Genomic DNA, 22086 nt, shown 5'->3' with positions numbered 1-22086 from the left:
CTGCATTGAGGTGCCACGCATAAATCATATCTATAAATATGGAAAATATTCTGTTCAATATCCCTATGGCTATGCTTTCGATTTCTATTAGCTCTCACGACGAAAGCGGCAAAGAGTATAGCCATGAATATGAAATTTTTTATTTATCAACTAGCCCAAAAAGTTTCTTGGTATTTGCAATAGTTGTATTTTAATTCAAATTTTGCACGCATATGCGGTATTATACTGATACTTTTAGTGTATGGTATTTTTCTATCGATAACGATAATATTCATCACAATTGCGCTGCAAAAGTATTATTGATTGAAAATAAGAAGAAGAAGAAGCATCAGCAAAAGAAAGGCGCAGCAAGCAAAAAGTACGCTATTTAAACCGTATTCTATTTTCAAGTTTGTCTTAAGGTCCAGCTGATATTAATGTTTTACACTAAATTTACTGAGCGTCACATTTTGCATTAAAAACCACTAGGCTGGGCTGACCAATAGCACACACACACTCACACATATATACTTCACAGAAATTCGCCGAACATCAGAGAAAAAAAAATAAAATCAACAAAACAAACAGCTAAGCAATAGTGGAACCATGACAAATTTGGAAAAGCAACACGAGATGGTTAAGAGGAGTCTTGTCCAGTTTGTCAGTGCGCATATACCAGGTGCCGACTTTAGCGTTGTGGATGAGATTGTACTCTCCTATATCATATCTATACTGGAGGAGGCTTCGCAGGATCCTTGCTTTGATGTGGAGGGCTTTGTTGAGATGATGGGCGCCTACTTTGAAGAGTTCCCCACCATTGATCAGGGTGTCATATGCGAATGGATATACAAGCTGGCCAACGAGCTAACCGATATGGAAAAGATTCAAGGCAACCACAACACGGTCAATTTATCGCTCCAGTAAGTCATGACATTTTATCCGATCATTATCATTTGCCTTATGTTCTATATATGGTGTGTCGCCTTGCAGCGCCCTAAGCTTGTCCAGCATTATACCAGAGTCCAAACTGCGTGCACGCAACTCTTCCATCTCCGAAAAGGACGAGTTATCTTCGAACAATAGCAGCAGCAGCGGCGGCAATGGTGGCGGCAGCAGCAAGCGTTCTCAGCACTTGTCTGAGACTAGTGATGGAGGCTCCACTGACAGCTCTAGCTCCAATTGCGATTACTTTTTAGATGAGGCTGAGGTGCTGCAGGAGATGTTTCCCGACACCGCTTACGTGGAGGTGAGTTGGTAGTGTACTTAAGAGCTAAGAAGGAGGGGAAGTAATTCCCAGTGTCCCGTGTACTACATATCTTATATATCGGATGTGTGATTCATTTATATACTTGACGATGTTTTCGTACAAAACTATTTTTACCCAAATGTTCCTTTCGGAGCTATGTGAGACGAATTAATACGATTTACATAATTCAAATTGTGGAGGTCAATAACGCCATTATTGGATCAAGCGTCACTTAGTAGTATAGCATAATGGGTACAATTATTTAATATGTTTGCAGATAAAGCATTGCATTGCAATATCCAAGGGCGACATCGATAGCGCTACTCAAATACTATTGCATCGCCAGGAGACCAATCAGAGCCTGACCGACAAAACTTATACTGTGGGCATGAAGAAGAATATCGTGGTTGATGACAATGAGCTGAAGAATCGCATAATAGCAAGGTAATTATTGTAAAAAAAATTAAATGTGATTTTTCACTTACGTAACTGTTGCTCCTTAGATACTCCTATGTGGACAAGAATGCCACTCAGCGCGAATATAAGCCGGTGGTTCCCAAAATGGAGCCGCGCAAGCTTGTGCGTTATCGTGATAATAAGATTGTATCTCTTAAGGGCGAGCGTTACACTGAAGTTAAGCGTGACGAAGATGCTGAGTTAAAAAAACCCAAGAAGCAGATTCAACCGTAACTAAAGATGAACAAAACCCACAAGTATTTTATCAAGAAGCAACTTAACCCACAACCACCTAATAATACCGCACCAACGACACCTAGAATTGAACGATGCAGCCGCAGCCAATGCGATCAGAATGTTTTCGGGCACAATTTATGCAGAGAGCTGCATATTCGTGTGACTCGAATCCAAGCCAACATCGCTCCCAGCCCCAATCACAATCCCCGTCTGGCCTTAGCGCCAGTTGTAGCCATGCTTAGCCAACGTTTAGATGCTTCCTTGCCAATACCCACACAACAGAACGTAACAGACGATACAATAGGACAACAACAAGAGCCGAGCAATATAGCAGCCGCGAAGTGTGACCCGTTAATAATAATCAAGGAATCCCCATGTGAGTTAACTGGTAGTTATTTGTTGTTGCTGTTGTTAGTTTGCCTAGCCGGTTACTGTACGCCATGGAATTTTCATCATAATCAAATTGTGGCTAAAGACACAAAGACTTTACATACCAAATTAGTTAATAGTTATGTTTTAGGTAAAGCTCTTGCATTTCTTTATGTTCGCCCCGAAAAGGGCATTATAATCGACAACTACTTATGAGTTTCGTTGCGGTGACAAGGAGGCGGCTCTACTTTATTTGGGGCTGTTGCCTGTCGCACATGACAACGCTTGCCGTCGCGCCTGTACGTGTGTGGATCGTATTTCTTAGTTCCTTATGCCACAAAATCGCAATCAATATCGAATAGAGACAACTGTGAGCTGTGACAAATTGTGCGACCAACTGCCAGATACTTGCTCTCTTGTGAATCTCGAAAAGCATCAAACAAATATATATGATAATAATATAAATATATTTCTAGCCGTGTGCTCCCACAAGCAGGCGCGACTCTCAACACGAATTTGGCGCTCAAATAGACTTATTTAGACGATTTTAGGTATTCGAATTGAAGTGTTTATGTAAAGTGTGCGTTTTTAAAACGCAGCTGTACAACATCTTGCCATAAGAATTATGTTAAAGTTCTCATATCGTGATTTTATCTTTATTTTTTGTTAGTTTTTTTTTTTTTTTGTCTAAGCAAACTAGCAACAGTAACCAAACTAAAACTAGTCCTCGTCCTGAGAACCCCTCACACCAAAGCGGCTGCTGCTCGGAAGGACACAGCAATATTATAAAACATATTCAACGTATAAAACTAATCAATATTAATCAATCTTAATATAACCTTATCTTAGCAAGCTTCATTGTAATTCCTACAAGACGTTAAAAGCCCAGCGCAATTCCTATTTCCTTATTTTTTAGATTTAAGCATCGGTATATCATTCAACGCATTTGCATTACAAACTTTTATTGCTTTTTAATCGCTATTTAAATTTGTATAATTTTATAAGTGTTCCTTCCCGTAACCACCGTTGTATTTATATTCAGCTAATTGCTTACAATTTTTACGTTATTTTCGTTTTTAGCTTAAACACAGATTTATCGGTATTTATATGCATATGTATAAATTTATATTTATATATTTCATTGGTTTCGGTTTGATATTATGCAACAATTTCTCATATTTTAGTTTTATATATTATTTTTGTGATATTAGCGTAACAAAAAATTGATTATTACAAGAAAAAGGCAACTCTCGAATTAAAATTTTGAAATTTAATAAATATATATTATATTGTAACCAAAAAAATATGCTTTTTCAATTTACGCGCGCAAGTTGGTCGCTTGATGTTGCGCTGGTCACACCAAGAAAACAAGGGTGTTTGCATGTTTTGAGCGATATGGCAACTCTGTTCTTGGGCCAAGATGGCGTCTGTCGCATAGTGCGTTTTTCGCATATTCATTAATTCAAGAAAAAGCGCTATTTAAAGTCGGAATGACCACAATTGCGGACTTGTTCACAAAGTACAATTGCACTAATTGCCAGGATGATATCCAGGGCATACGTGTGCATTGTGCTGAGTGCGAAAATTTCGATCTGTGCCTGCAAGTAAGTATAAGAAAATGTATATGTGTGTGTGTGTACGCTACCACACCTACATGTACATTATTGACGCACACTGACACAGACATCGTGAAAAGAGCTGGCCCCCGTGTGTGTGTTTGTGCTGACGCATCTAAAACTGTACATATAGCCGGGCGATTTCACAATGTTGTTTTTGAACAGCTGTTTTCTGTATATGGAGTGACGAAAATGTTAAAATATATATGAATTTGTATGTGTATGTGTTTGAATATGTTCTTATACTCTGCTCACATAGTGTAATATATTGGTTTGATCTCCATTTCAAGTAGACTTGCAAACTCGGAATATATGCTCCCGTATATTCGTTTCAGATAAAGTTAGACTTTCGATATACAAAATCGATATCTTATAGTTTTCCAGCCAGAGTCACCAGATTTGGTAGTTATTCTACTGATGGCCTATTTTGTATATCGAGATCGATATTTATTAGTCACAGTCTAAATTTCGGCGTCTCGTGGATCACTTAAAATAACCAAACCAATTAGCTTTCCAATTGTTTTTACATTATGAACAGAGTATTGGGCAGTCAGCAACACCCGACAACGTTGTTAATTGCATTGTTTTTTTCTAGTGCTTCGCTACTGGCGCAGAGATTGGCGCCCATCAAAACAATCACGCATATCAGTTCATGGACACAGGCACTGCAATATTGAGCGTATTCCGCGGCAAAGGTGCCTGGACGGCACGCGAGGAGATTCGTCTGCTGGATGCCATTGAACAGTATGGTTTTGGCAACTGGGAGGACATTAGCAAACATATTGAAACCAAGTCCGCTGAGGATGCCAAAGAGGAGTATGTAAATAAGTTTGTTAACGGCACCATTGGCAAGGCCACATGGACGCCTGCGCAATTGCAACGACCTATCCTGATCGATCATACGGAGGATGATACTGGGCCCTTGGGCGCCAATTCACTAGCCCGCCTGCCACCGCTAGAGATAAGCAACGAGGAAGCGCTTCAACTGGGCTATATGCCCAATCGTGATAGCTTTGAACGCGAATATGATCCAACTGCTGAACAGTTGATCTCTACTATTACATTCAGCTCAGAGGATGTGGAAGTTGATGTCATGCTTAAGCTAGCTCACGTTGATATCTATACACGTCGCCTTCGGGAGCGTGCACGCCGAAAACGCATGGTGCGTGACTATCAACTAGTGTCCAATTTCTTTCGCAATCGCAACTATGCATTGCATCCGGGCTTGAGCAAAGAGCAGAAGGAATTCCGTGATCGTTTTCGTGTCTTTGCACAGTTCTACTCCTGCAATGAGTACGAACGCCTGCTGGGCTCACTGGAGCGCGAGAAGGAGCTACGCATAAGGCAGTCGGAGCTGTATCGCTATCGCTATAATGGCATCACCAAGATCGATGATTGCCGGCACTTTGAGCAGCATGCGGCGATGGCTACACATCGTTCCACGGGACCGTATGGCCATGGGAAAACTGTAAGTTGGCCATGTTCTTTGTTTCGTGTCCCCCATATTTGAATGCATGGCGAGTTGAATATCGTGTCTGCTAGAGCTAGAAAACAATATGGCAACTGGAAATTGTAGATTTATCGATCGACAGTCGATTAAAGAGTAGCTTAATTGTTTTCCAGCTCTGGTTCTTAGCTATGTTAGTTGAATCGCAACGCAATGAAACTGTTCTCCTTGTCTCTTGTCTTACTTTCACGATATTCAGCTCCTTTGTATTATCAACGCGCCCAACTCGCAGCGTTTGAATGGTTGTATAAGACAATGTTTAACCACAGGACAACACACAGCCCTTCAATGGAAGTCATCGGCCGCTAAGCTCTTCCTTGCACTCCCCTCAAGCGAATCCCAGAAAGGCGTAAGTCTTCCTATTCCATAAAACAATTCATATATATATATATATATATATATATATTGCTTACTATTTTACAGCGAACCGTTAAGCGGCGCCGAGGCAAGTTCAAGTTCAATCGCACCAAGAAGCATGCACCACATCGGCGACCCGATCTGCTCCGGCGCATTATTGCCCAGCAGAAGCTACTTGGATAGCTATCGGACATCGTCGGCAGCTACGACAACGATGCTGCCGACGACAATGACGACGGCGACGGCGGCGGCGATGGGGTTGAGCACGGGCATGGGTCAGGGGATGACGTTGGACTCGGCAATAACAGCGACGGCAGTGACTTCCACGGCTACGATGACGGCAGCCCAGGCGAACCTGCCACAATCGACAGCAGCAGCGAAGGGCAACCCACAACATCAGCAGCAGCTGCTGCAAAGCGGCGCAAAAATGCCGTCGCAGCTAAACGAGGCCGCCGCCGGCAGCAATAGTGCGACAGAGGAGCAGCAACAGCAGCAGCCGACCAGTATGAGCTACATACTGCGCAGCCAGTTGGATGAGTTGAAGCGTCTACCACAGCCGTTGGGCAGCAATTTGCTCACGCACAACGAGCTGGATGTGTGCAAGAAGCACAACATTACGCCCACAACGTATCTTTCCCTGAAAACGGTATGCCTAAGCGGCGCTCCATCTTTGGGCAGTCCCATGGAAATCTCGTTGCGCAAGTTCTTTATTAAATGCGGCTGGCTGAGCCATTGAACTTTGCGATGTTACTGTCGTTTTAGCTGTTGTTGCCATTTCCCTGAAAACACACACAGAATCAATTCACTGCTTCAAAGACTTGAAATTAATCTTTATTTTATTATGTAGTTATATAGTTAAAATGTATGATAATAGGTCGCCCTAAACAAATTTTATATTGTTCTATATATAAATATTTTTTTTGTACAGATTTCGTTGTTGCCATTTGAGGTAAACTACAAAACTCCTATTTGTATTTAAATTTAACTTGTATCAAGTCAAGCGGACAGATTCCCATAATTTCTTAGACAAAGAATACGCTTGTTTTTGTATTTTTAACGCATATGCTATATATGTAAAATGTGAGAGCTCTTACAAAAGTTCCAGTTTAGCATTGTTGGTATCGTTAAAAAACAAAATTGAAAAATGTAAACTTAAGTAGGGCACCTTAACAATTATGTATGTGGCCACGTATGTGAGTATTTAATGAAGTGTATATGAATTAATAAATGTACTGAATAATGCAAATTGGGAATTTCATCAACAGCTCATCTATAGACATTTACATTTAACATACATGCTAATACCACAAACCTATAAAAATATAAAGTATTATATGCATACGTTTATCGTTTTTAATCTAAAATAGGCAGAATTTGCGTTGAACGCATCTACACGACATCACTTGTTCCTCAGGAAATAACGATATAGGGTATTCTTCTGTGTGCTGCTGCTGGCGCCACCGCCGCCGCTACTGCTGCCGGTGTTGGCTGAACTACTGCCACTGCTTGTTGTTGCCTGCTCCACTGCATTTGCTGCAGCTACCACCAACGAACTGCGCCACGAGGCAATCAATTCATTCTGCAGCTCAACGGGTAGCTCCTTGAACACCTGCGCATCTACACCGGCGGGACAGGCGAGATTTGCGAGTGAATCACCTGTGGCTGCCTCTGTGGTCGCGCCACTGTCAGCAACACTGGGCGCTGGTGAGGCCACCTGTAACGCTGGCGCCATGGTGGGCGTGCTAGGCGCACTAACCGTATCATCCATGGGCGAGGGCAGCGGCGATGATGCCGTTGAACTGGCATTTGAGCTCATGCGACTTGCCGTGCGCGTGGGTATAAAACGCAGGCTACCATCGATGCGGTTGAGCAGCGTATTGGGTGGCTGAATCGTGCGAAAGCGTGGCGCTGCAGCTGCTCCAGATGTGGACGCGGCTATGGGGCTCATGGGAAAATCCTTTTCACTGTCGCGTGAATTTAGCCGCAGATCGCATACGCGTAATTTGCTCGGCGAAGCCACATCGGCGGCCGTGTCCGCTGCATCTGCTGCCAGGCGACTACGCTTGGAGACCAGTACACGTCCAATGCGACTCTTTTTCGGCGACGGCTCCACTTCGGTTTCAGAGAAATCACTAAAATCCGAATTGGTAGCAGCCGATTCGGAGCCATTGTCCAAGAGCATGGGCACTGGTGACGCTGTGGTCGCGCGTCGCCTATAAAACTGATCACTTGGTTTGAATGTTGTGGGTGAGGAACGAAAGGCGGCTTCATCGCCGCTCATTGCTGTCGGACTGCTCTCCGACGTAGGACTAGTGAGACTCGTGTTCGTTAGAGATGTAATGGACTGGACTTCCAGGTCAGCTTTTTTAATCAGAAAATTTGCTATAGATGAGGAGCCAACTTTGCGTTCCTGAAACTTGGAGAAGGCCAAGCCAATCAAAGTGATGTTGAAGGGTTTCTTCAGATCCACAATGCGCTCAAAAAGACGCATTATGATCTTAAGTAGTTTATCTAATGCGCCATCTGCCAACTGAACTTTGCAAACACCTGTCTCGCCAGGGCATACCGAGGTCTTGAAGAGGGAGGGCAATATGTTAGCTTGCTTGGTCTCGCGATGGCTGGTCTTCTTCTGGGAATCAAATTTGCGCAGAACTACCTTGATGGAAATAGGTATACGACCGTCTTCAGCCACCTGTGAAAGGATAAAAGAATGAGTTTCTAATTGTTTTTGCTTAGACGCTGCTGCTTGCCTGCTCCATCAGTCGCTTGAGCAGCATGCGAAATTTGTCCGTCACATCCGTGTGCACCGAGATGGTCTTGCAGGCATCCTCGACGCTTATCGTCTTGGGTTTGCCCGTCGCACGCACGGAGCTGCCATCGCGGCCCAATGCCAAATCGCGTAGTTTGGTTGCAGTCTCGAAGCCGAACTTCTTGCGCATAAACTCCATGTCGCATTGCTGCAGTTGCTCCACACTGGAAACGCCCGCCTCCATCAGCAGCGATTGCGTTTTCTGGCCAATGCCTGTGACGCTATACAAATAGTTAAGTTCCCGCATAAACTGTTCCGCATAGGTGGACACTAGCACAGTCTGCTGATTGGGCTTGTGGCGACTGCCCACGAGCTTGGCCAGCAGCTTATTATAGGCAATGCCCGCACAACAGGTGATGCCCAGCCGCAGATGCAGTTCGTCACGTATCTCCTGGGCTATACGCGTACCTATGGCCAGGCGCTGGGCGCAGCCGCAGCTGCAGGCGGTCAGTGCTGTGCCATCCGCCGGGTAAATGTGTCCAATTGGTGGCTTACGCTGTGCCTCGGCTGCATGAGCCTGCCGCAAATCCACCAGCGCCGTCACATCCATGAAGTTCTCATCAAGACCCAGCTTCTCCACATCAGGCGTGTAGTTGAGCAGCAGATCGAATATCTTTTGGGACATCAGGCGATATGGTGCCAGGTCTTCGCCATTAACCAGCACCAAATCAGAGCACAGTCGCTGCGCCTCTGTGATAGCCATCAGCTTGGTAACTCCTTTCGCCCGTGCCACATAGTTGCAGGTGACCACACAATTCTTTTGCTGAACGGCCAACGGGCGGTCGCGCAATGTGGGCTCCCGCAGCTCCTCCACCTGGGCATAGAAATAGTCCATGTCCAGGTGTATGATGGTGCGCTGGTGTGGCTCGCTCTTATTTAGTACGCTGGCGAAATCCATCTTGCCGCCTGACAACAGCAAAACAAAAAGCGAATTTAATACTCTGTTCCTTGAATGAAAAAGAGAGTATATGAAGTTCGTTTAGAGCTTGGCATATATACTCCGCATCTGATAATATGTCTATCGCGGGATGCTTTATCACCAAATATATCAGGTATTTGGCGACCCTTCCACGTCCACAAATGGCTAAAACTGTTATTTCCTAGTCAAATCTTGACATGCACGGCATTACGGTAACAGTCTTAGAGTCAGCTGTTATTACAATAAAAACGGAGCATTAAACGGTAGCTTGCATCCGACAAACATTTTTTTTATCATCGTATTTTCGCGTTCTTTCCGCCGCAAAACAAAACAAAGCGCAACAACCACCACCGCCCGCCTCCCGTGTCCGCCCGTGACCTTTATAAAGAGCTACGCGTGCCGACGCGTCGTCGTCGGGCAGAATATTTCGTCACTGAGCGCGTAGCAGCCGTCAGGCGGCAGATAGCGAGAGAGAGAAAAGGAGAGAGAGAGAGAAGGAAAAAGCATAACTCTAGGCCAGCGGGTGTCGGCGAGCGCTGATTATATTATGATTTTTTATTTAGCGCAGAGTTCGCCTTGACGTACGATGAGAAATTTTTGTAGCTGCTGTTGCTTTCGCTTCGCGTCCCAAACGGTATTCACACCCACAATATCGGCAGCCGACTTTCTAATCAAACAAACACATGCGAAACAAGATGTACAGTGCACCGGCAAATTATTTAGTTCGTCAACAATATTGCACATATTTACAATACACTAGCCAAGACAATGATGACGCACAAATTATACAGTAAATCGAGCTGGGCAAGAGAAAATTGTCACTCAATGTTAATAGGTGATCACATTTATGTTTGTTCTCTTTGCACACTAGACACAATTTGTTTGCTTTAATATTTAGAAACGTAAAAATTTCCGGGAAAAACATTTAGTAAATGTATTTACCTTTTAACAAACAATAAACTAATCGCTGCGCAACGCATCGACAACACTTTCGACAACGTTTGCGAATATTTTGTAACGATAAGCTCTATCGAATGCCTCCACACACAAATGTATCGAACTCACTGTGGGCGATAGTTAAGAGTGTGACCGTTCAGCTTTTAAGCGATATGTGATATTGTGTTTTTACTGATTTGGCAGCACTCTAAGATTGCCAGCTGACTTAAAGATATGAAAAGCATGTGACGTCAACGTTGACCTGGCGCCGTTATACATTTAAAAATGTTGTTAATCTAAATTTAAGCAGCTATCTGCGGCTCATCGCATTTTCTTTTTATTACAACAATTTAATGGCTGCTCACGGTGTTTTTTTTTTTGTTTCTTAATGATATTCATGAGTTTAGCATTAAATATTTTACATGATGAAGGCGCGTTGTTTGTCGGTCAGCAGGAAAAAATGCCATAAAGCAATGTTCCGATAAGTGGGTGGGCACCGCAGCGCTTGGGGGCAACTGTGGTCACGCGCGATGCCGATGCCGATGCCGTTGCCTTTGTTGCAACAATATGGAGCAGCCTTATGGCTGGTTGTTCTTATTATTATTTTAATACCCTAAATCCATTCAGATTGGGTAAAGAGAGTATGAAGGCTGTGGGCAAATGTATTTTACAGGCAGATTGAGGCTGATATAAAGGATCAAAATGACGATCAGAGTCGATTTAGCCAAGTCTGTGCGAACGAGTTCGCAAACTATAAGCTAAAGAAAGTGATATTTGAAATATATATTCTATTATACCTTACTCATGATAATCGATAAATATCGATTTTAAGACAAGGAATTTAAGAATATAGGAGCTCAATGAACCGAGCCTTCTATGTATGCTCTCGTATAGCATACACAGATTAAAACCATTTCAGTTTTTGAATACCTATTTCCCCATCATTGTAAAGTACACATTCTTAAGCCTTCTGTATTTACTTTAAACACATTAACATATCTTAAAGATCGGACTATATACACCGAAGTTAACCAAGAATGAATTTCCCATACATGTTGTAGGACCAAGGTAAGAAGAAGAACAGCCTTTGCATAAAGTGCTTGTTCTTGCCCATATATATACATATGTGTAGAGGAAAGTGAGGTGCTAGGTTCAGGGTATCTGCTAGTCGGGCACTCCCGACTAGAGCATTATTTCTCGTTTCTTTTTTTATTTTGCCCGTGGTGCTGTATGAAATGCGCTTGGAATTTGCCCCAACAACAACAGCAACTCCTACAATATGCAGGCCTTTGCGTTGTCGTCGCGCCTTCTTAGTCGTCCTCGTTCTCGTCCTCGTCGGCGTCGGCGTCCTCGTCCTCGTCCTGCGCCTGTGATAATCGCCCTTTGCCTACTGCTTGACAGGCAAACAATGCTGTGAATTTGATTAAAATCAGGCTGCGTGTGCGTCGCAGTTGTTCTTGTTGTTGCTGTTGCTGTTGTTTGGCTTTTGGCTTTTGGCTGCTACATTTGCTTGATTTTCTGATTTTCTTATTGAAATCTTGTTTGTGGCACAGCCGCAGCCGCAGGCGCTGCGTTGCACTAATTGTGAAACGCCATAAAAGGCGCGTCCGCAGTTTGATAGCTGTCCAAGAGCTCTAAAACAAGGCCAGAGCCAAAGAATAGCTCAGCTACTTGGCACATTTACAATAAGGTCAAAAAGAAAAAAAAAACGAAAAAATAAACAAATTAGTTGGTTGCTCGCCAACTTTCCAGCCAAGCGTTAACCAAAATGCAAAAAATTTATAAAAAAAAAGTTAAATATATGTGTAAAAAATGCGCCCCCTCTTTGGGCGCAGGATCAGCCACACGGCAAAGTGAAACGGATGTTCTTGCGCGGCATCAGCGACGCATCCTCTCTGCTCATTTGAATACCCTGTTCGCAAAGGGAAAAGGGTATGTTGAGCGTGTTTCTAGAAATCGAAGTTTTCCAAGAGTAAGATATTTTAAACTTCAAAAGTGTTAAGACGGTATATACACGTTGAGAAGAATCGATATCTTTTTATATCTATTTGATCATTCAATTTTACAGCCAGAAGTCCGACGACCGCCTTAAAAGATCACAGCCGCAATTCCTATACTTAATCCGTTTTTCGACCTATCTTATTTTATTTTTTATTTTAAGCAAATTTAAGTTTCAAATAATTATCTTGCTTTCGAGCCTTCAAAAGCTGAACCTAAGCCCGAACTAAATTAAATTGTTGTCCTCAAATGGTTTGGATTAAAATAAAAAACGTTTGAGATAGACTCCGGATCTATTTGCATAGGATTTATTTAAACATATTTCGAAAATGCGACCCGTGCACCGAACTAACAACAGTTTGTTTCCTGGGTTCGCCTTTAGTTCTTGAACAGAGTATTGTGCAGTCGTTTACAGTCGATTGAAATGTTCTTAGTTTTTTTTTCGGGGTGTGTGAAAATCGCAAGAGAGCTGCGTGTGTGTGTGTGTTGGCTTGTGTGTGTTTTTGTGTGTGTGTGTGTGTGTGCGGCTAGTGCGGGGCAGCAAAATGTTAATAAATCTTATTTTTATCATTTGGCTATAAATACTGAATTTTTAGCTCCGGCCATGCTCAATTTATGACCATTATTTATGTCGGAAAAGCGAAAACCGCAAACATGTTGCCACACTTTTTGCGCCGATTCGCCCGTTTGCCGTGTAGCCGGCTTTCCCGCCGCCGCTTTTCCGTTGCCTGCATTGTGAATCCATTTTGTTGCTGGCCAAAGGAAAAGATACACAAACATATTATTGCAATTTTCCAGTTGCTCCGCCCACGCGCGCTCTGAGTTAAATAAAAGGAAATATGAAAAATTGCATTACACCTTAATAAACACCTCACCTGGCAGCGGCAACAGCAACAACAACAGCAGCAACAACAACAACATGAGCAGCAGCAGCAGCAGCGGCAGCGACTGCGACTGCATCAGCATCTTCGGGTGTATCTCGAATCGGAGCTGCTGCAGCTGTGTGCCCTGCAGTGTCCATAATGAAGATTGTCTGCGGTTTAAGTGGACGCACGTTTGCCGGGTCTCTGTGTCTTGTCTTGGCTGGCCCGGCTCCAACTTCTGGATGGATGGGGCTGGGGCAGGTAACTGATCGCGATCATTTAGGCGCTCATCTGGCATAAAATTGTTAGAAACGCCCCGTGTGTATGCGCTGCTCGCCTCAAGGTACTCCGCATCCTCCCACTTGTTCCTCTAAACCTGCCCCCGCCCTCTTCCACCGCTCGACCATTCTACCACACTCTACCCCTCTCCACCTTGGGAAGCATAACGTTTTTGCCATTAAATTAATAAATTAATGCGATCGTGCACGGTTCAGACTGCAATCCACATGACCAAAAAGAGCTCCCCCAAAAATGCTTGTCAGAATTTTCAAAAACTCAATAAAAACAAGTAAATGCACTCTAGTCTAGAATGCTCGGCTACAGAGATACTCTGCATCCAGTGCTAAGCAGCATTCACATACACATTCGTACTGCCTTCTATACGTACTCACACACTAAAGACACACACATCTAAATGTGGGTAAATACGTTTAAAAACAGGGAGAGGTATCTGTGCATACTATAGGAGAGTCTATATCTGAAAAGTTTCTAGATATGCTCAAACAACAAGATTTCGATAACGATATTTATCGATCTCCTCGAAAGGGGATAATATATCGATGAATCAAAACAAACCAGACTTGCGAGAGCCTGTGTAGGTGCTTCGTTTAAAGAAACTTATAGCCTTTCTCCACTGGGCTTAAGAAATGTCACATTTTCAAGTTTCACATTTTGGTATTACACCGGTTACTTCTTTAAATAAACAGCTGATCGAGTTGCTTTAATTTACATAAGCTCCGCAAAGATTAACATTTTGTGACATTTTTGAAAAATGTGTAAAATGTGTTTACTTATGGGAAAACGTACATGCCGCATTTTACACATTTTGCAAAAATGTGACATTTTCAGAAATGTGTAAGAAATGTGTTCAGTGGACAGAGGCTATAACTAACTTCTTTAGGCTCTGAGATCTGACTGACGGACATGGCTTGAACGACTCGTCTGTTGATGTTGAGCAACAACATGGGTCACATACATTTGCGCACAATCATCATACCCTTTTTGGACATTTTCAAGGGGTTAAGTGTTTATAAAACTGCGCCGTTTGGTTCATCAAAAGCTCATGAGCTTTTGTCATAAATTTCTCCGCAGTTAGCACTGGGCAGACTTTGCTGAGGGGGGCTGGAGGGGGCGAAACGTTTTCCTGGAGCTACGCTTGGGACACCGAAAAATAAAAATTCGGCACAAGAGCGTTGCATATTGCATTGCCCCTGGTTGTACCCTGTACTTGTTAAAATAGCCTATTCATCTATCTGTATCTGGATATCTCAAAATTGCTAAAGATTTTTCAGCTGCACATCGAAACATATATTTGACATATAGATTTTTGTATACAACGCCAAGTCCATGTTTATTTTAGATTTAAACTCTGCACAGGTTCACGGAAAGCGATAAGTATCGATCTCCTACTGGCTTGCTTTAAGTAAATCACCGATATTAGATGAGAAAGTGTCTCCAAATTTGAAATACAGCTTCGCATATACCAGACTTAGTCTAGGTTTATGTTAGGTTTTCTTTATTGCGCCCTGTTTCGTTTACCATACACGTAAATTTATTTTTCGACATCGCCGTACAAATCGATAAGTATCGATTTATGAACTATTCTCTTTAAGTAAATCTCAGAGATTATTCTCATACACACTGCCCAGTAGGAACAGCCTCCCATTGCTCTCAAAATCGAGTAATATGCGTGATGATCATAATGATATGATATATGTAAGCAGCTACAAATATGTCTTGGCTCCCTTCAGACGCTTGCACAGGGTATTTTTTAGTCAAGCACTCTCTTAGTAGATAAAGCTTGCTTGTTATTGTTGTTGTCATCGTTGTCGTGATCTTAAAGTGGGTGTTGCTAAGTGCCTGATGCTGCAGACGCAATGGCTGGCCTGGCCTGGCTTGGGTCTGCTCTGGCCGGGCTCGGGCTCGGGCTCGGGCTCGGGCTTGCGGAACCAGTCTGCCATTTTTTGTTGTTGTTGCAAGCGCGCGCCCAACCGCTGCCCCAGCTCCTCCTGCATCATTAACGCGCAGCGAGCGCGGCCAAAAGGCAATTGCAACAGCAACAACAAAGAAATAATTGCACATGGCAGCAACAACAGCAGGCACGGATATACTTGGGGCCGTTCCCTCGCTGGTTGTTTGGAGCATCGTTCGTTGTGTGTTGCTCTGTTAATTTTACAGCCATGTCTGATATTGCTAAATGGCTGTGAGTGGATTCGTTTAAGCACCAATTTTATTACCAACAAGCATCACGTTGCATCTGCATCAATTCGGGCTCCATTCGTTGTTGTTGCCGCTGCTGCTGCTGCTGCAAGTGCCAGTGCCTGGGCCAGTGCCAGTGCCAGCGAAAAGATCCAATCACATGCAATCCTTTTGCATTGGCCTCGCCAGTTGTAACTGCCAACAACAACAGCAACAACAACGAGAAACTTGTTGCCCATTATGAGAGCGGCCTGACCACAGTTGTTGCTGTGATTTTTGCGCCTATTTTGCATTCGGCAGGGGATTGGCTGCTCACTAAACAACGCCCTCCTGCAGCTGCCATTAATCGTTAATCACCCTGGCATTAAATTCCACAGATATTATAACAAATCATTTCTTAATATTTATTCAACTTAAGCTTAATAAATATCTTTTCCTAAGAACATAAAGAAATGGGCTTCTTTTTCTTGCTTAAAAGAGAAGTTTTACAATATAAGGATAAACATATTGTTCAAGAATAGAACTGTTTTAACATTCAATTTATATTTATTTTTTATACCTATTAAAAAATTTGTAGAAAATCCTTAGATATTATAAACACATTTAGAATTACCCTATTAAAGCTTGTTTATGTTTTCTACAATGGGGAAATGCGGGCCTGGGAAATTATTTTATCATATTAATACATCTTTTTCTTTCCATTTTGCCCATGACAATCAATAAATATTTTCTTTAGTTTAGATTGAGAATAAATTTGTAAAAAGTAAAAATTAATTATTATTGAAATCTTTAAATAAATACAATATTTTAAGTATGTATAGACAAAATATGCTGTGATAATGTAATAAAGACCTTGTCACTTGTAAAATAATGCAATTTTCTGTATATTTATATCATACTAGCGGGTATAACCCCGCCTTGCCCTTGGCACGTATGTTATAAAATCAAAAAAGCTTTGAAAATGATTTTGAAACTGATCGGACGGGCATCAAACAACTTTTATGCAAATCGGAAAACTCTTAAAGTTCACCAAAAAAATTGACTGACTGATTGGTAATCAACCCACAGCCCAAGCCGCAAGAGCTAGGAAGCTGAAAATCGGAAAATTCCTCTCGCAAGTGTGGAAAAATCGCGAAAAACTTTTGTATGAAACTTATTCAAAGATCTTTGTTCAAATTCATTTGTGGGCTGTTTCACACTTTTCAAAAAATCCATTCCTCCTTGGTGGAAACGGGGCTCAAAGATTTGGTGGGTGACGTTTCGCGCTCAAATTCATTTCCAAAGATCTATATGAAAAATAATTTGAAACGTGCTTCACACCTTTCGCAGAATCCAAACTTCTTCGTTAGAAATGCGATTCAAAGATTTTTGGGCGAAGTTTTAAGTTTTGTCCGATTTGCTTCAAACTTATTTTCGAACCTCTACATAGGAACTTAAAGAATACCTGTTTCAGCGATTTGGAATTCAACCCGCAACAGTGGTAAATTAGCGGAAAAAGTTTATTTGAAGCTTTTTGTGAAAATTTACTTTATACGTGCCACGGGCAAGGTCGGGTTATAACCGCTAGTATGTATATATATATATGTATATATTACATACATATATGTATATTACTTAGATCTTGTACGGCACTATATTTTTCTTAGGTTAGCTATAATACCGAAACTAAGGAACCTTGGAGCTAAACAACAACTTAATTTTTAGCCTGCAGCCCTGGTAATTAATCGACCTTATTACGTTTGATTTCAGATAAGTCACTCAGTTTCTTACATACATATATGTATGTATAGTTTTCTTAGGCTAATTATAGTTTCAACTCAACTATCCTACATATAAAAATAAATACATAAATGTATCCCTACTTAAACATTTTTTTAAGGCACAGAGTATTTAAACGGCACTGGCAACAGACTAAGCATCTGCGTCTGTCTCTCTCGTTATTGGGAAAACAAATATTCATTTGCCTACTTGAGAACTTTTCACGCGTTTTTCAACAGAAATGCCATAAAACTCCAAGTAAGCGGTGAAAATCCCCAAGCAAAGGTAATTAACGCAGGCATTAAACACAGTGTGAGTGTGTGTGTGAGAGAGAGAGAGAGAGAGAGAGAGAGAGTGAGGCAGGGAGAGTGAGCGAGACAGTGCCAGAGATATGCCAGTAATTAGTTTTTCCCCCAGTTAATGCGTTCCGATTGCTGCCCAGTCTCTTAAGCGAGGCGCATTTAAAGCCTTTCTCGTTGATTTTTATTTTAATTTGATTTCGTTTTTGGTTCTTTTGGTTTTTTACACCCTGAACCCATTGAAAATGGGTAAAAGGGGCATATTGGTTTGGTCAAATGTATGTAACAGGCGGAAGAAAGCATTAAATATATGAAGTCTAAATATCTAGAACCAGCTTATTACTTTTTTTCTCGATATCTTCTTCCATTTTCCAAATAAAGATTAGAATTGCTTTTGGTACATGGGTATTTAAGCACAACTTGAAAATTAGATGTGATAGATACCCCAAATTTTGTTTATAGATTCTCGAATAGAATATACAAATTGAAAATATTGTACTTTACTTACAAAACGCGAAAAAGCCCATTTATAAAATTGCGAAAAAGCTCATTTTCAATGTAGAGCCTTGCGCTTACTTGCACAACCTTTTATACTCCATACTGAAGCACTGAAAATATCTTAAAGATCGAACAATAAGCACCGAAGTTAATTGAGAATGCAGAGACGCCAGCTAGTAGGTCTGTAACAGAGTATCTGTCAGTCGGGCACTAGCGACGATAGCCCTCCTACTTGTTTTAAATAACATTCCCGAAAGTGGCGGCCATTAAGTGGACGCCAGGACAAGAGTATGGCTATTTTAATGGACTACCAACGGGGAGTACTCCAATAAAAAGAAACTCTTATTGTTGTCAGCTAATGAACAGCGTGTTGGAGTGGTGGAGGGGGTAAGCGGGGCGACGACGACGGCGACGGCTACGCTGTCGGCACAGATTAACATATTAAACGAAATCGATAGCGATAAGGATAAGGATAGCAAACGCAGCCAGTTAAAGGATATTGCGGCACAGGCGCACGTGATGCGCTAATTTTTGCTCTGACACTTGCCCGCAGCTTCGAGCGAGGATAGGGCGATGGAATGGAATGGAGAAGGGGTGGGGAACGGGGGTTGACGGTGGCGTGTGGTCCGCCGGATATGTCAGAAGTGTCTTCATTGTGGCACGTGACTCGCTTTACGAAAAACAAAAAAAATATATATAAAAATAAAAAAAAAGCGAAAACTGACAAAGCCAACGCGGGCGGGCGGTCGGTCCTTGGCAAGGACCTTGAGGGGAATCGCAAGCTGAGGCTGCGCTCTGCAACTGGAACTGTAATCTGAGACAATGCGCTGCCACCAAAAGTGGCAAAGGCGAACAATGAGCTTTAATTTGTTTTTATTCCGTCGAGAAGTGCCTGAAAAAAAATATCATATAACAAAGATCTGAGGCAAGCAGCTAAGCGCCAGACGTACCTCTGCGGGTGGGTTAAAAGTTCAACTGTAACAACGTTCTTTGAGATCCAGGAGGCAGCAAACCCGGTTTCGAACCGAACCAGTGCAAGGCCAAGGAAACGAACCAGTTGAATAAAAAATAAGTAAACCTTTTTTATATTAATAGAAATCCGGCAAACAAAGGTTTATTATTTTATGGTTTTATTATAATTTTGAAAACTTGGGTTCGTGGATACGGAAAACCAAAATCGAACCTAAAGAACCTTGAAGCTTCGAGTCGCGAACCGAAACAAATGATAGATTAATTTTAGGCTTCAGCCCTGGTAATAAATTTATCATATTTGATTTGATTTTAGGTAAGTTTTAGTTATAGATCAATGTTCTACATATACATATATACTTAATTTGATTCACCTGAATTGTTATCTATTGTGAACTACAATCGGCAGTTTAAAGGTAACATAGGACCTATGACGAAGAATGCATCACAAAATAGAGCTATGAAGAAAAATTAATCTGAAATTTCATTGTAAAACTTGGATTAAAATTTAATTTAAAAAGTTTGTTTATTATTTGTTAAGGGTCCTAACCCTCAAATCATTACTTATAATATTATACTTTTAAGAACAGTTATAGATTGATAACGATTTGAATTAATATCTATAATTTAATAAAGAGATTTAGAGAGATCAAAAAGGGGATCAAAATTAGCGGCTCCAATTTTCCCGCGCTGGAAAGAGGGTTCAGACAAAAACTGTTATTCTGTTCAAAATGTCTTTGGTTAAGACTGAGAAAAATGCTGACTATTCTACCAGATAGATATGAAAAAATTCAAAAAAATGAAATCGAAACGAAAATAAAATAATAATAATAAAATTAGAACAAGTAACAGTCTATAATCGGGAGCTCCCGACTAGGGGATACCCTGAACTCTCTTCAAACAGCACCAAATGCAGATCACGCTACGAGCTCAAATGCAGTAAAAAATATAATTTTAAATATATATCCTCAATTGGACTCGCATCCATAACCAACCGAACTTCTTGCCACCGAACTACTCAACAGCCGGACCAACAATTTCTTTTCGATTAAAGAATTAAAGCAGACCACATAATACAATCGTAATTCTAATGCTGATCTGTATATACTATTCTAGAAGCTATATGTCAAGATTGGTGACTCCAGCTCTTAAAACCTAAGAGATTTTTACAAAAAAAAACGGGATTTCGATATCGTTATTTATCGATTGCTTGGAACCGGGGAAAGTTATCGATTATCGGAAACAAACTCGTCCTGCGCGGGCACTAGGAGGACCTACGTTCCAAATTTCAAATGTATCTAACTTTTATAGGTTCTGAGATCCTTGCGTTCATACATACGGACGGACAGACAGGCGGACATGGGTAGAACGATGCTGATCAAGAATATATACACATTGTGGGGTCGAAGAAGCTTCCTTCTCTCTGTTACATACGTTTGCACAAATACATTATACCCTTTTTATTCAATTTCAATGGGTTCAGGGTATAAAAATCTATAAATTTCCAAACAAAGCAAGATCGAATAGTTCTCTTTGGATTGGATATATCTTAGAAATAGACTATATTTTGACTGTATCATAAGAAAGGTATTGGGTCAAAATTTAAATTTATGAAAATTTAAAAAGTTAAATAAATACTTCAAAAAAATTCTTAAGCGATCATTCCTATGGGAGCTATAAGATACAGGGCTCCTACAGATCTGGCAGTAAATGTTATATGTTGTAAATGCTGTTTATAAGATGGATTGGTATATACATATGTATGTATGGGATATATAATTAAAAATAAAATTAATAATAATAGTATTTAACCCCAAATATAAACCTCGACACCAGGCATTTCCCAGTCAAGCACACTCAATCACGGCATTAATATTTTTTAAAGTATTTTTTAATGTGTTTTTTTTTCTCACACTACCAAAATCGTTTTAGAGATTGCCCTTTTTGTTGTGCCTGGCTGGGCTGGCAAGTCAATCAGCTCTGAATAGTGCCAAAAACTGAACGTTGGCATATTTTGGACGTCACCCTGATCAATTTCCCATAGCACGCCCGGCACGGCGGACACAGCCAGCGGCCAGGGTGGCTGCTGTCTGTTGGGCTGGTGCACGTTCGGGCGCACTTGCAACCCCGTTATGCAGCATCCTGGGCAGCACCAGCTAAGCGGATATTCATTACACGAACCGCACGCCGGCACGCGCTGCCGCTTTGACAGTAGCTCAACCCCCGCACGTTGCACGTCCTTGGGTGAGCTTACACTTTACATATGTCACTGATATCCCCGTGGGAGTGTTTGTCGCCTTGACTTTTGAGTGGGAGGGGGACGGGCAGGAGGGGGGCTATAAGCAGTTTGGCCCCTGTCCGCTCAGACGCAAAAGTCATGCCGCTGATCCTGTTTGCTGTAAATAATGCGATTAACGTGCAACACGCAGCGCTTAGCGCACTTCGCTGCGGCTTGGCCGGGCAACGGGAGGGGAAGGTGGGGCGCTAATGAGACAGCGACGCTGTCAAGGATTAGAACAACAAATTCGCGCCTAAGCATGGTGTGAAATACATGTGGCAGAATGAAATGAAAAATTATTGATACATGTTGCCAGCAGTGGGAAATCGCTTGTGGTTGGCCATTGTCTCTTCTCAGGCTGCCAAACCATTAAAATGTCTTTAATGCGGCACCCAGCCCCCTCTAACACCCTCCCCCCTCCCTGGACGTATGCCATTCACTGACTTGGAAATAATTCCATGAACTTTGCGACTGCCAAAAGTGCACTGAAATAATCGCATTAATGGAGCCTCAG

At 41.9% G+C, this 22086-nt stretch overlaps 3 protein-coding genes across 5 annotated transcripts; 2 read left to right on the top strand and 1 right to left on the bottom strand.

Annotated features, from left to right (window-relative positions):
- Nucleotides 1–257: 257 nt before the first annotated feature.
- On the top strand, nt 258–2550 carry LOC135438787 (CUE domain-containing protein 2). Its single transcript, XM_064697275.1, has 5 exons — nt 258–358; nt 518–899; nt 970–1225; nt 1503–1669; nt 1729–2550. The coding sequence occupies exons 2-5, from the start codon at nt 586–588 to the stop codon at nt 1913–1915; spliced, it is 924 nt and encodes a 307-aa protein (XP_064553345.1). The 5' UTR covers nt 258–358; nt 518–585; the 3' UTR covers nt 1916–2550.
- A 1137-nt stretch (nt 2551–3687) lies between these two features.
- On the top strand, nt 3688–7013 carry Ada2b (Transcriptional adapter 2B). Of its 2 annotated transcripts, none has more exons than XM_064697274.1 (4): nt 3688–3891; nt 4499–5371; nt 5610–5759; nt 5834–6088. In XM_064697274.1, exons 1-4 carry the CDS (start codon nt 3778–3780, stop codon nt 5948–5950), a joined length of 1254 nt encoding a protein of 417 aa, XP_064553344.1. In that variant the 5' UTR covers nt 3688–3777; the 3' UTR covers nt 5951–6088. The 2 variants fall into 2 exon arrangements, with proteins under 2 accessions (XP_064553344.1, XP_064553343.1); XM_064697273.1 differs by having other exon boundaries at nt 3689–3891; nt 5680–5759; nt 5834–7013.
- Nucleotides 7014–7110: 97 nt separating this feature from the next.
- PolI (DNA polymerase iota) lies at nt 7111–10547 on the bottom strand. Of its 2 annotated transcripts, none has more exons than XM_064697271.1 (3): nt 10438–10547; nt 8518–9482; nt 7111–8459 (listed from the first exon to the last, which is right to left on the bottom strand). In XM_064697271.1, the coding sequence occupies exons 2-3, from the start codon at nt 9472–9474 to the stop codon at nt 7167–7169; spliced, it is 2250 nt and encodes a 749-aa protein (XP_064553341.1). In that variant the 5' UTR covers nt 9475–9482; nt 10438–10547; the 3' UTR covers nt 7111–7166. The 2 variants fall into 2 exon arrangements, with proteins under 2 accessions (XP_064553341.1, XP_064553342.1); XM_064697272.1 differs by lacking the exon at nt 10438–10547 and adding an exon at nt 10081–10226.
- Nucleotides 10548–22086: the final 11539 nt, after the last annotated feature.

This window comes from Drosophila montana, unplaced genomic scaffold (assembly GCF_035044405.1).
Source record: "Drosophila montana isolate Dmon_TW-CO22-7 unplaced genomic scaffold, ASM3504440v1 contig_3848_1, whole genome shotgun sequence".
NCBI classification, from domain to species: Eukaryota; Metazoa; Arthropoda; class Insecta; order Diptera; family Drosophilidae; genus Drosophila; species Drosophila montana.
This window is presented reverse-complemented; position numbering and strand designations above follow the sequence as displayed.